This window comes from Canis lupus, chromosome 10, assembly GCF_003254725.2.
Source record: "Canis lupus dingo isolate Sandy chromosome 10, ASM325472v2, whole genome shotgun sequence".
Lineage (NCBI taxonomy): Eukaryota > Metazoa > Chordata > Mammalia > Carnivora > Canidae > Canis > Canis lupus.
This window is the reverse complement of record NC_064252.1, coordinates 45,583,667-45,598,231: the sequence shown is the minus strand read 5'-3', so window position 1 is coordinate 45,598,231 and position 14,565 is coordinate 45,583,667. Positions and strand designations below refer to the sequence as shown.

The 14,565-nt window shown below is 35.4% G+C and overlaps 1 protein-coding gene across 1 annotated transcript in view; it reads right to left on the bottom strand.

Moving 5' to 3' along the window:
• Positions 1-14,565, bottom strand: part of TMEM131 (transmembrane protein 131) — a 227,704-nt gene that overhangs the window by 71,548 nt on the left and 141,591 nt on the right. Inside the window, exons 6-8 of the mRNA XM_025464690.3 lie at positions 8,383-8,499; positions 5,842-5,964; positions 1,746-1,826 (exon numbers count right to left, since the gene is read on the bottom strand). Coding sequence (XP_025320475.3) covers positions 1,746-1,826; positions 5,842-5,964; positions 8,383-8,499 — 321 coding nt within the window. The remainder of the gene's footprint in view (positions 1-1,745; positions 1,827-5,841; positions 5,965-8,382; positions 8,500-14,565) is intronic.

The window sequence follows — 14,565 nt, the reverse complement described above, 5'->3', positions numbered from 1 at the left end:
GCGAGGTCAAGGCCAATTGACTTTTTTCTTACTCTAGGTTTGTAGGAATAAGAATAACTCTATCTTTCCTTGTAGCCACTGGGAGTATTAAAACATTATGCCACCTCTGCTACCATTCATTATAGTTCCTAACTAATTAGAAATCTGAATTCTCAGGGATCCCTGGGTGGCTCAGTGATTTGGTGCCTGCCTTTGGCCCCGGGCGCGATCCTGGAGTCCCAGGATCGAGTCCCATGTCAGGCTCCTGGCATGGAGCCTGCTTCTCCCTCTGCCTGTGTCTCTGCCTCTCCCTCTCTATGTCTATCATGAATAAATAAATAAAATCTTTTAAAAAAATCTGAATTCTCTTATGTTTATTAGATACCAATTATATTTCACAGTTAATTCTGAGTTCTTCTATCTATCTAGATAGTTCTACAAATTGAATAGTTTATAGTTAATTCTCTGAAGCACTGTTTTACATACTATTTCTCCCAAAGACTTTTTCAAACAATAACAAAATTTCAAGATGAAGCATTTTTGTGAAAGAATATAAATGAACTATCCATTACATATTTCTACTTGCTAATGTGTTCCAATATCTGAGGAGTTAACCAAATCCTTGACAAATTTGTTTCTAATTGCTCAAGTTAACATCCTAAAAATGTCCCTTCCACATCTCTTCCTTAGTTGAGACTGGTCAGAAGACAGAACAAAAAGATAGGTGTGTTTAATAGAGCAATTAATAAATACATTTGGGGCAGCCCAGGTGGCTCAGCGGTTTAGCGCTGCCTTCGGCCCAGGGTTTGGTCCTGGAGACCTGGGATCAAGTCCCACATCGGGCTCCCTGAATGGAGCCTGCTTCTCCCTCTGTCTGTGTTTGCCTCTCTCTCTCTCTGTGTGTCTCTCATGAATAAATAAATAAAAATCTTAAAAAATAAATTTGATCTTCAGACCTTATTCGTAGCAATAAAGTCTGTTGTCTTCAGTTATGGATAAGAAGCAATCTGAATACCATTGGTACAAGAACTGCTCTTACTATGTCATTCCCCTCTTTGATTAAGGCATGGTAGATAACATTTAAAGAAAAACCTTCCTATGGCAGGAAATTTTACAACTAAGGTAGTTGCTACATAATCATTGATTTGGTTAATATTTGCCAGCATTTTCTCAGGAAAAGTGTTTCTCTAAGCACTGACAGAAACTAGTGTTCAATATTCAACAATATTTTTTTTTTTTTTTTTTTTAATATTCAACAATATTAAAGGTGGATGTCGATTACCTAAGAATTTAAAATTCTCTAAGTTGTCACGAGGGCTTGAGTACGTTCCCTCTGAAAATGTCATCTCTATCAATAATAAGCCTGCATGTTCAATTCTCTATCTCACACATATAATGAATCCTTCTCACAAATTTTTTTTTTCTTAATCTTAGCAGAGAGCACATTATAAATGATTAGATTCAGAGACAACTTTACCAATATTATTCTGTGAAAAGAATAGTTGAAATCTCTTCCTTTCCACACAGTGGGTTAAATCTCTGACCAATTTTGTTCACTGTTCTTTCCAAAGATTACTTATACTTTTCTCTCCCTGTATCATCCAATTTTCAAATATATCTGATGTAAATTTAAAATTAAGATATAATTAAGGGAAAGGCACCCACATTTACATAGGTGATAAATGTAGTGTATAACTCCTGGTTTACTTAAGAAAATAATTGGTTCCATGTGACCACACATGAGGAAAAAGTATACCAGCACTCACCCACAGTTTCCTGGTGCCTCCTTGTTGACCCGTTGGAAGCTCTAGGTGAAGATCTCCTCCACTAGAGTACATTTCTACAACCTGTGACAAAAGAGCACATGATGATTAAGTTTGATATCATATTCTCAATGCAAGCCATTTGCTGTTACACAGAAATGAGCCTGACACCCTGTGTGGTAGAAAAATAAAAATATTTACAGATATAAAAGTAGGATAAATATCATGTCTTATCACTGGAGTCAGTGCTTCACATGTGTGACCAACGGTGGTTATTTTTAATTAAAACAAGGTAAATTTCCCAACAGCAGAGTTAATTTTCAAATATTAAACTTTGAAACAGTAGTTATTTTGACAATGGATTAAAGAAAATTCATCCGTAGAACACTTTTTATTTTTTCCCAAAGGAAAAATAGTTTATGAAAATACAAATTTTATACTTCTTATATTAACACAAGTGCTTCTTTAGTCACACACTTATAAAAAGATCTAGGAGCAGATCTAACAACTACTATAATCGTGAAATAGTGAAGAATATGTTATTTTGGGATATATGTAACCGTTTTAATGCAGTATGATAGCATTTGGTTTCTCTTTGTGGCAAAATCACAGCAAATGTTAATACCTCTGTGGCTTGTACCTATACTCATGATTTTGCAGAGATGTAACTGATGTACAATAAACTACCCATATTTCAAGCACACAACTTGGTAACTTCTGACACACATATGCAAGGGTGAAGCTACCACTGCAATTAAGACATTAAATATACCCATTATCTCCACATTTTCTTCATGCCTTTTGCAATCTCTTTATGCCCCCTTACGAGAGGGGGGACCAATGAGCTGTGCTTGGTCATTCTAAATTAGGTTTGTATCTTCTAGAGCTTCATATAAATGGAATCATACAGTATGCACTTTTGTTCCCGGCTATTTTTACTCAATGTAATTATTTTGAGATTCACCATGTTGTTGTATATATTAATAGTTCATTTCTTTTCAATTTTATGGTTATGCCACAATTTTTGATCCATTCACCTACTGATGGACATTTGGGTTGCTTCCAGTTTTTGGTCTTTACAGATAAAGCTGCATTTGTATAAGTCTTTGTGTGACCATCTGCTTTCTTTTCTCTTCTGTAAATACCTAGGGAGAGAATGGGTCATATGGCAGGAGACTTTCTTTTAAAGGCAGGTAACCCTATCTCTTAAAAAGAATATACTTAATTAAATACAAATTTGGGGTGAAGTAAAAGAATGGGTGGAAGACATTCACTTGTTTTATCACATAAGTCCTTAAGGAGGACATAAAAAAAGACAAAGCAAGAAAAACAGCAATACTCTAGTATAAACTTAAAGGTTGTTGATGTATGTTGTTAAAGTAATACATTTAGCAAAGACTGACAAGCTAAGATTTTCTTTGAGTATTATTGTTACCTGCCTTCTGATTTATTACAGTGTTTCCCTATAGTCCCAGTTGTATTAATAGTGATACCACTTTAACTGATGGAGTGACTGTAGAACCTTTTCTGAAAACCCACATCATATATTATTTTGTTTAATCTTCCAAGGTATTAAGGAAACAAGCATAACAATGTGTGGAAACAGAAGATTAAAAGGTGGACTACTGATTATAACGAAAGGAATAAGGAAACGGGGACAGAAAAGGCCACATTATAAAATTCAAAGGAAAGATCACATTAAAACTAGGAACACAACATATTCCTGATTTTAAGTCCAGTGCTATTTATTCTAATTTAGCAACATATAGATAAAAAGGAAGCCAAAAATATATAGAGAATATAATTTATGTAAAAAAATTTGCACAAAGAATGTTTATTTTTGGGTGTCCACATATATGCATGCAAATACACTGAAAAGGGTCTGACAAGACACACCAAGATAGTACGCATAGTATATATGAAGAGAGGGTTGGGACTAGAACTGTGCTAATACAACAGTTATTAGCTACATGTGATTATTTAAAATAACTGAAATAAAATAAAACAAAATGTTCAGTTCTTCAGTCACCCTAGCCACAAATTCAATTGTTCATTAACCACATGTGGCTGCTGGCTGCTGTACTGAACAAAGCAGATACAGATACATCATCAAAAAGAATTCTACTGGATAGCACTGGATTAAAAAGTAGAAATTCAAGAGGACTTGTGCTTCACATGTTTGAATTGTTAACATTTTTTTTCAGTGAGAACACACTCATATTTGTGTTTTATATATAATCAGTTGCAACTTATTTACAGTATTTTTTTAAATTATTTATTTATTTATTTACAATAGTCACACACACACAGAGAGAGAGAGAGAGAGGCAGAGACACAGGCAGAGAGAGAAGCAGGCTCCATGCACCGGAAGCCCGACGTGGGATTTGATCACGGATCTCCAGGATCGCGCCCTGAGCCAAAGGCAGGCGCCAAACCGCTGCGCCACCCAGGGATCCCCTACAGTACTTTCTTAAATTTAATGATAAAACTAATGGACACAGCATAACATAGAACCATCAGGTAAGAGTGCCTTCTAGGTAAATCTCAACTGGTTTTAAGAGGGCAGTTTTGGTTTTTCCAAATGCTCTCCTATATGCTGGTGAAAAGTCCAGTTTAGCATATATTCTTCATTAAAATGTTCTAATTGGAAAAAGTCTAGATAAACAACAACAATAAAAATCAGTTGATGGAAAACAGTCAAAGAAAGCAGCAAGAATTTATGAAATTCTGTATAATTTGTGATAAAAATTAGAACAGGGAAAATACACCATTATGTAAAGTTAGCCCAAAGGATATAAATGATCAAGTGATGATGAAGAGGAAATACTTTTCACCATAAAAACAGGACAGAAGAATACTTTCTTCTTTTGTAATAAAGATATCTAGTTAAAAATAATTCAAATTTGGACAGAATATTTTTATTTTTAAAAAAGATTTTATTTATTTATTCATTAGAGACAGAGAGAGAGAGAAAGAGAGAAAGGCAGAGACACAGGCAGAGGGAGAAGCAGGCTCCATGCAGGGAGCCCGACGTGGGACTTGATCTCCGGTCTCCAGGATCCTGCCCTGGGCTGAAGGTGGCACTAAACCGCTGAGCCACCCGGGCTGCCCTGGGCAGAATATTTTTATTAGAAGCTATGCTCACCAAATGTTAGCCAGGTGTCAGGGAGAAAACTCTTTCTTGCTAATTTAGTAAATAATCTCACAATTCATGCTCTAAAAATCTCACTATGCTCTTCCTCATTTTCTCTTTCTTTGTGAACATTTCTACCAGGGGTTTCTGAGATGACAAGAAGAATCATTTTGGTTGTGAAAGCTCTGTAGCTTACCACAATATGTAGTGTTTTCCCTCCACTGGTCACGTTTAAGCTAGTGTTAAGGCCTGTAGTACTGGTCCTAAAGAACTCTGGGAAGCGTGGGTGTGGATATTATGGACTATTTTGGAAAGTATCCAGAATACTTTCCAATCAGATGACACAACTTGAAGCTACAGTGGCAGCAAATGTCACATAATTGGAAGTCGTTGGGGATGTAAGGTGGGCATTTTAGGAAGTACATAAAGGAGCAACACTGACCACTCCCACTGTACAGAGACAGAATTAGGGAGGAGATTCCAGATTTGAAAACAGTCAGTACTAACAGACTGAGTAAGATTAGGAGCTGGATTTTTTAATTAAAAGAAAAAAAAAAGTTTGCTTTTAATCATGATTCTATATTACCCTACCCTTGGACTTTTAATTTTCAGGCTGCCATCACCTAAAACTTATTAGCAAAAATAAGTTTTAAAAAAATTTATGTTATGCCAGAAAAGTAGTGGCATTATGTAGCTGAAAACTCTTAAGTTAAATGCAGAGCTGCTAAACTCTACCACCAGAGAAACCACAGTTTTAAAAGTGGTTCCAAAAATTCAATACCAGGACTACTGTAACCCAAAATTCCAACCACAGCAAGCTGCACTAGAAGAATACCCCCACTTTGATATATCCATAAAACTTCATTATTTTAAATAGTCTCAGAAACTCTAACAAACTGAGATTTCATGCTAAGTATTAATTTTTGCCAAAATGAAACTCATTCAAAATCACCATCATAAACTCACCTGTAAAGGCTCACTATGAGGATTGTGTATATTTATGATAGGTGAGAAACTGCTGTTCACAGGGACTCTGGCCCCAAGGAATGGCCTCAGTCGATATGGGTTTGGAACTCCAACACCAAATACCTATTTTAAGGGTGAAAAAAAATACATTTTGAGTTGTTTTGATAACTAACATTTTTATAGTTATAACTGACTGATCTAGGGAAATCTAGGGAGTCTTATTTAGATGGAAAATCTTTACCTTTAAAAAAAAAAAAAAAGAAAATCTTTACCTTTAAAAAGAACACTCATGTAATTTCTATAACTGATTTGGCTACACATTTGATTTACTACATATATATGTATATGTATTTGGAATTATTTCTATAATATATTGGAAATTAAAATGGCAGCAGTCCTTCATGAGTTCATAGAATAGACAAAAGAAGAAAATAGGGAATCAAAAGATTTCTTTACTCCAACCACAGCGAGATGGATCTAGGGCCCAAGCAATTTCTCAAATATTAAGCCCAGCTCCAGGTCATACCCACATAGGAAGCCAAGGCCCTGGGCTGACGGACTAAACAGGATGAACCAGTCATTCAAATGAAAATATTTATTAAGTGCCCATGATGTGCTAGGCACAAATATATACAGTACTGAATGATTCAATAGTGAATAAGATAGATAATATGCCTGCTGTCATAAAGCTTATATTCCAGTATGAGGGATGGACTAGATAACAATAAAAAAGTTTTTTTTTTTTTTTAAAGATTTTATTTATTTACTCATGAGAGACAGAGAATGAGAGGCAGAGACACAGGCAGAGGGAGAAGCAGGCTCCCTCCGGGGAGCCTGATGTGGGACTCGATTCCAGGACCCCAGGATCACAACCTGAGCCAAAGGCAGATGCTCAACCACTGAGCCACCCAGGTGCCCACAATAAAAAAGTTCTAAAGAAACAGGTAATTGGATAACTGGCTGGGGTGAGGCTGGGAAGTGATGTAAGCTGATGTCACCAGTAAGATGAGAAAAAGCCAGCAACGAGAGTGTATTCAGGTAAGGGGAAGTATACAAAGGGCATGACATGGGAAAGGGTTTACCTATCTGAAGAAGCATGGTCAAATGGAATGAGGTAAGAGGAATATATGGGAATCAGAATCTCAGAGCCTTGCTGGCCTTGGTAAAAAGTTTACATTTTGCTCTAAGAGCAATGGGACAACATTAGGATTTCCATGGGCAAGTTGACTAGATGTGATTTATGTTCACAGAGGATCCCTCTGACTACAGTGAATGATGGCCTGTGGTAGGGCCTGGGGAGGTGTGGAGGGTCTGTTGGGAGGCTACTATGTCATCCAGTAAGAGGCAACAATGGCAGTGAAGAAGAGAGAGGTAGACAGACTCAAGATATATTTAGGAGGGGGATTTTGTGAAAGACTAGATGTGGAGAGGTGAAGAAAGACAGCTGGCCACTGAGGCTCTACTTGAGAATGACCTGATCACAACCCTCAGGTAGTCCAGCCTGGCCACAACCATCCAGACAATTGGGGGTGCCTCTGTAGAGCAAAGGTCTTAATATTCTTATGACAGTCTTCATTTACTCAACAGGTGCATGTTAAATGAATGTCATCTATACAGCACTTCAAAGTTACTCATCTATACAGGCTGTCTACTAAAGAACCATTAAAAAAAAAAAAAAAAAAAAAAAGAACCATTAAAGACTTATTCACCATAAACAAACACAAGTGCCTGACTAATTAGTTTACTCTGACACTAGTTTTCAAGATATATGGTATGTTCTGGGTCCTGAAGAAGAAATGCTCAAAAGAAAATAATAAAAACTGTCAAGTAAGACATTAGCTAAGTAAGGAGCTCAGTGTTCCAAGTGCACTGTAACACAGTAGTTAATAGGATGGTCTTTGTAATTACATTATTGAATCCCTGCTCAATAACCCATTAATATCATAATTTCAGCCAATTATTTAACCTTTTGAAACTTCACTTTCCTTAACTAAAATAATGAGGACAATGGTATCTATAACACAGGCAGAAATGCATGTAGAGTATGTAGTACAGTGCCATATAAACAATTCTTAATGATCTTGATAACCTTGATATTCCAAAATTTTGATTCATAAAACATTAACAATCTTTAATAACCTAAATAATACTTACACGTAAAAAGAACAATTCTTAATCTATTTACTAAAGAAGAGTAGGCATGTATGTTTTAATCTTGAAACTATTATTCAGTGTGCTTCATAAATGCACAAAGTAAAATTTAAAAAATTTAGTCAGTGTAAAATATTCATCATTCTTTTGCTAACCAATCTTACATTAATGCTTTAGCTGAGCTTTAAAAGATTGTTCAGTCTGATCTGAACAGGGATGGTCACAGCCACAGCAGTGAGTAAAAATGCTCTAAATAAGTCTAAACTCTTACATTCCCTATTATCCTATTATGAGTTTTTAAAGAGAGTTCTTGATAGGCTGTCCTATGATACATCAGAGATGAAGGCTATAGTTTATAAAATAAGTGAAAGTCTTAATCCTGGTTCTTACCTGGTATGTAAATACCCCGTGATTGGATGTGTTAATAAATAAAGTATTTTCTACATTTCCCACTACTCTTGCAAGAAAAACTACATCAAATGATGTATTTCCTCCTGGAAGTATTTTCTGAAAAAGAACAGCAATAAAAAAAGTTAAATTAAGTTAAATTAATACATAAAAATATGATTATGCTAACCACAATTAAATAGCTTAAGTTCTCTAAAAACTATGTCTTCATACTGATGTCTCCAGTCATACCATTTTGCCAATTACTAGCCTAAAACCCTCTACAGCAGATGGTTTCCTTAGATTCTATTCATTCAACAATCACCAAGCTGGAATGAAGTGCCTAATTATAAGCTGTTCCCTCATCACATAATCAGGTAGGAGTTGAGCCAAGGCTGAGCTTCTTATATAGATGTACTATTCTACTACTAAGCAGAAACTTGTTATTCCAAAGAAGAAATAAGCCCAGGCCTCAACCCCTTGACCTCTGTCACCCATTGACACAAGGCACTGTTATGTGTCTACATCTTAAATTAGGAAAGAAGGCAGGCAGGGTGGCAGTTACGTGCAGAAACTCACTCCTGTTATTTTGTGCAGATTGAGAATGTCATTGTAGTTAGTGAAATAAAACATTATTACAACAAAACAATGGGGCTACTCCATGGACTTTAAGGGACCATGACAAGTTCTGTCTGTGATGAAGCCTTATAATGCAGATATCGACCTCTCTCTTTCTGCCTCCATGGCTTGAACTCTAAAAAGCTCCCCAGACTGTAGCTTAAAATACATGGCACTGAGACTTCTGGCTTTACCTTATGATACAGAAAGCTGGAAAGAACATTTCCCCTGCTTATCAACAATCAAAAGAATAACCTACAAAATCATAAATTTCCTTGAACCTATCACAGAGTTTATGTAACAAGTAGCCCCAAATTTGAGGAAAGACAAGCACTGCCAAGGAGAGATGGAATGTACTGGCTCACCCATGGCAGAGAATGGGAAGATGAGGCTACCATATAAGAGGGTAAAATGCATTCAGCTAAAATTTTTACACTCTGCTAAAAGCTTATAGAAAGCTGAAAGGAGACTATTCAACCACTGGAAGCTGTAGACACGAGATGGAGGTCACACTTGAGCCAAAGTCAGTAACAGAAGATACTTGGTAAATCTCTAAGTAGCTTGAAATTAACACACTTCTCAATGACCCAGTGGTCAAAGAAGTAGTCACAGGGAAATTAAAATATTTTGAATCAACTTTAAATTAAAACACAGCATACCAAAATTGTTGGCTGTAGCTAAAGCAACACTGGAAATGTATACAATTACATGCTTATTTTGAGAAGAAATGCTTCAAAAATCAGTAATCTATGCTTCCACTTTGAGAAACTAGAAAAAAGAGTAAATTAAACCCAAAATATCCAAAAGGAAGAAAACAATAGACAAAAGGAAGCAGAAAGGAATAAAATAAAAAATAGAAAAATAGTAGAAAGTCAATAAAACCAAAAGATAATGCCTCAAAAAGGTCCATAAACTGATAAAACCCCAGACAAAATGACCAAGATTAAAAAGGAAGAAAACAAAACTATAAGAAATTGAAATGTGAGCATTAATATATACCTTTCACACAAAAAATAGGATGATCAAGGAATATTACAAACAACTGTATGACCATAAATCTAATAACTAGAAGAAATGGACAGATTCTTTGAAAAACACAATCTGCCAAAGCTCATTCAAAATGAAACAATCTAGACAGACTTATATCTATTAAAGAAGTTTAAATTTGTAATTTAAAACCTTCCCACAAAGAAAAGTCCAAGCCCAGATGGTTTCATTGGTAGAATGGCAGAATTCTCTACCAAATACTTAAGAAGGAATTATCTTAAGTATTTTACAGCACACGGAAAAGGAGATAACATTCCCCACCTTGTTTACTGGTTCAGCATTACCCTGATACCAAGACCAAAGACTTGAAGAGAAAAGAAAACCACGTCAATATGCCTCATGAATGTACACATATAATCAATTACAAAATATTGGCAACTTAAATCCAGTCTATATAAAAAATGGTAATACATCAAATGACCAAGTGGTTTTTTATCTTGACAATTCAACTCTAGGGCAACAGGCAAAAGTCAAATCAATGTAACTGGTATTATCAACTTACTACAGAAGAAAAGTCAGATGGTCATTTTTATTTTTTTTAAGATTTTGTTTGTTTATTCATGAGACACAGAGAGAGAGAGAGAGAGAGAGAGGTAGAGACACAGGCAGAGGGAGAAGCAGGCTCCATGCAAGGAGCCTGATGTGGGACTTGATCCCGGATCCCAGGATCATGCACTGGGCCAAAGTCAGACACTCAAGTCAGACACCCAGGTGTCCCATCAGATGGTCATTTCAAAAGGTGCATAAAACAAATTGACAAAATCCAATACCCACTCATGATTAGAAATCTCAGTAAACTGATCAGTAGAAGAGAAATTCCTCAACCTGATAAAGAACATCTAAAAAACCCTATCTAGAGCTACCATATTTCATGGTGAATGACTGAATGCTTTCCTCCTGAAATATAGCACAAGGCAGGGATGTCCTCTCATGTTAGCTGATCAACATTATATTGGAAGTATTAGTGCAATGAGGCAAGAAAAAGAAATAAAAGGCATACATATTAGAAACTAAGAACAATCTGTCTTCATTCACAAACAACATAGCTGTCTCTATAAAGAACTCCAAAAATATCTTCAAAAATCCTTCCAAAATAAAAGAGTTTAACCAAGTCACAGGAATCAAGGTCAATGTATAATGATCAGTTGTTATTTCCATACACTACCAATGAACAATGGAATTCCAGTTTTTTAAAAAGTATCATTTACAATCACACACACAAAAATACTGAGGTATAAATCTATTAATGTGCAAGTTCTATAAGATGAAAACTACAAAATACTGCTGAAAGAAATCAAAGTCTTTAAAAAATGGAGAGACATACTGTGTTCACGGATCAGAAGATTCAATTGTTAAAATGTTAATTCTCCACCAATTGATTTATATATCCAATGCAACTGCAATAAAAATTTCAGTCTAAGGGAAAGAGCTACATGCAATGTTGAGATAATATCCTATAGCAGAAAAAGTACAATGGTGATAGGAAAACTGATGAAATTCATGTAAGTTTTTTAAAAGATTTTGAGAGTTGGGGGCGGGGGCATGGGTAAAGGGGAAGGACAGAGGGAGAGGGACAAGAGGAGTCTGATGTGGGGCTTGATCCCAGGACCCTGAAATCATGACCTGAGACGAAGGCAGATGCTTAACCAACTGAGCCACCCAGGCGCCCTTCATATAAGTTTTTTAATAATATTGTACCAATGTTAATCTCCTTGTTTTGATAATTGTATATAAGATGTTAGCACTAGGAGAAAGTGGGTAAGGAATCCAAGGAGATTATCTGTGCATATTTTTTAAATACATTTAAGAGTACTTCAAAATAACATAATACAAAAACCACAGCAAGATTTAAAATAAAAGAAGCTGATTCCAAACTTTAGATAGCAAGAAAAGGGAATAAAAAGAGCCAAACAAGGGCACCTGGGTGACTCAGTCAGTTAAGCGTTTGCCTTCGGGTTAAGTCATGATCTCCAGGTCCTGGGATCAAGCCCTGGATTGGGCTTTCTGCTCAGTGGGGAGCCTGCTTCTCCCTCTCCCTCTGCTCCTCCCTACCCGCTCACATTCTCTCTCTCTCTCAAATAAATAAAATCTTAAAAAAAAATTAAAAAGAGCAAAAACAATTTTGAAAAAAGGAAAACCTGGAGGACTCATAATATCTAGAAATTATTCAAAAGCTCCAGTAAACATAAAAGTGTGATATTGGTGGAGGGTAGACATTTTAGAGTCCACCTATTAGATACATATTAGAACATAAGGGAGAGTCCAAGAAATAGACCCACACACTTACAAGGTCAACTGATTTTTGGCAAAAATGTAGAGGGATTTGAAAGAAGCCTTTCCAATCAATGGTGTAGGAACAACTGTATATTTATATGCAATACAAAATGAGCTTGATCTGCAACTCATACCATAAACAAAGATTAAATCAAAATGGATCATAGACCTAAATATAAAATCTAAAACTATTAAACTTCTGGAAGAAAAACTGGAGAAAATTTTTGTGACGTTGGTTTAGGCAAAGAGTTCTTTGCTACAAGTCCAAAAAGCATGACCCATAAAAGAAAACTTGATAAAATGGACTTCATGGAAATTAAAAACTTGTCTTTGGAAACATTCTGTAAAGAGAATGAAAAGACATGCTGCAAACAGGAAGAAAAGATTTGCAAATCACATATGTGATAAAGACATATCTAGAATATATAAAGAACTCTCAAGAACTCATTTAAGAAAACAACCCAATTAAAAAACAGGTGGGAGAATTGCAGACATTTCACCAAAGAAAATAGATGGTTGGCAAATAAGCAACTGAAAAGATGTTCACCATCGTTAATAACAAATGTAAATTAAAACAAAAATTAAAAATAAAACAAAAATGAACACCATACAACTACTTTAGTGACTAAAATTAAAAACAAGCAAACAAAAACCCATCCTCACAATACTAAGTACTAACAAAGATGCTGAACAACTGGAGCATACATTCATTCCTGGTGGGAATGCAAAATGGTACAGTCACTATGAGAAACTGTTAAGCATATACTTAGTGTAAGACTCAGCAATTCCATTCCTAAGTATTTATATAAGGGAAATGAGGAAATGAAACATTTATGTTCACACAAAAATCTATATATGAACATTTATAGTGGTTTTATTTATAATAACTCCAAACTGGGAAGAATGTAAATATCTTTAACTGGTGAATGGATAAACAAACTGGAATACTGACATCTAATGAAATATTACTGAGCAATAAAGTGGTACAAAGAATGGATATATATCCAACTACATGGATAATGTGAAATGCATTATGCTAAATGAATAAGTCAGACTCAAAGAGCTATATACTGCATCGCTCCATTTATATAACCTCTGAAATAGGGTATACTCAGAGGCTTGAGTTGACTGAGTCATTGATTACATCACTATGAGTTTGTCAAAACTCAGAACTATACGTTAAAATGGGTGAATTTTACTGAAAGTATACCATTATATATAACATATATATAATTTGCATGATATATAATTTGCAGATTCACTCAAGACTGTATTTTAGCCTGGATCTTTTTTATAAGGGTCTTCAGTTTCCTGGAACAAGGACAAGTAATTGAATGTTTAGGTTAACCACTGGAAGGCAAGAATCAACTCAAATCTACTTTAAGACAACAAAAATCTCTAAATAAAACAGATAATTTCACTAAACACATGCAGTCTGTCCACACTTCTCACAGCTGTGAATTTAACTCTAAGGGGTCATATTCCTGGCCACCTATTTATCACCCTCATTACCCCTTGGACAGTTCAGGACTCACTGCTGACATCTAGGGGCACAGAGAAGAACCTCAAGGCTGTTTGAGAAAAGAACATTATTTTTCCCATCTAAGATGCCAGTGCTTATAATACAGATGCTAAATTTTGTAACACTAAAAGATGCAGAGCTAATCAGAAACTTCCATGTTTCAAAGCAAGAAATAAGGATAACAAAAATCTCACAGAAAGGAGCAGTGAAGAAATCTGTATGGCTCATTCTGGGCACTGTATTGAGGGAGGAAAACTAATTTACTCTCAAAATTTCAACTGTAACTCAGGACTCATGCAGATTTATAATATGATTATATAATAATAGTCCCTCAAAACCTCAAGCAGTAAATATAATGTTTAGCTGGTAGCGCTGAGACCACTAGTATTGTCACTCTGGGGAAAAAAATCAACTTCAATGCAAGCTAACAGGGACAGTACTATGCCCTTCACTGTAAGATGGGCTCCAATTTCAGAGACATAAAAATGTTGAAAAAATTGTTTTAGAATCAATGAGTATGGTACTCCTGTTTGACAGTAGTTCTAATGTCAATGAAAAAGATATTCATAAGGCCTGTGTTTACTACAGGGAAATTTTTCCAGCGAGAGAAAAACTGGTTTCCTTTAAAATTTTTATAGGAACTTATGTACATATTTAAATAATATCTTTCAAAAGCCCATCTAAATTTAAAAAGGAAGGCACATTATCATGGAACACTTAATTCC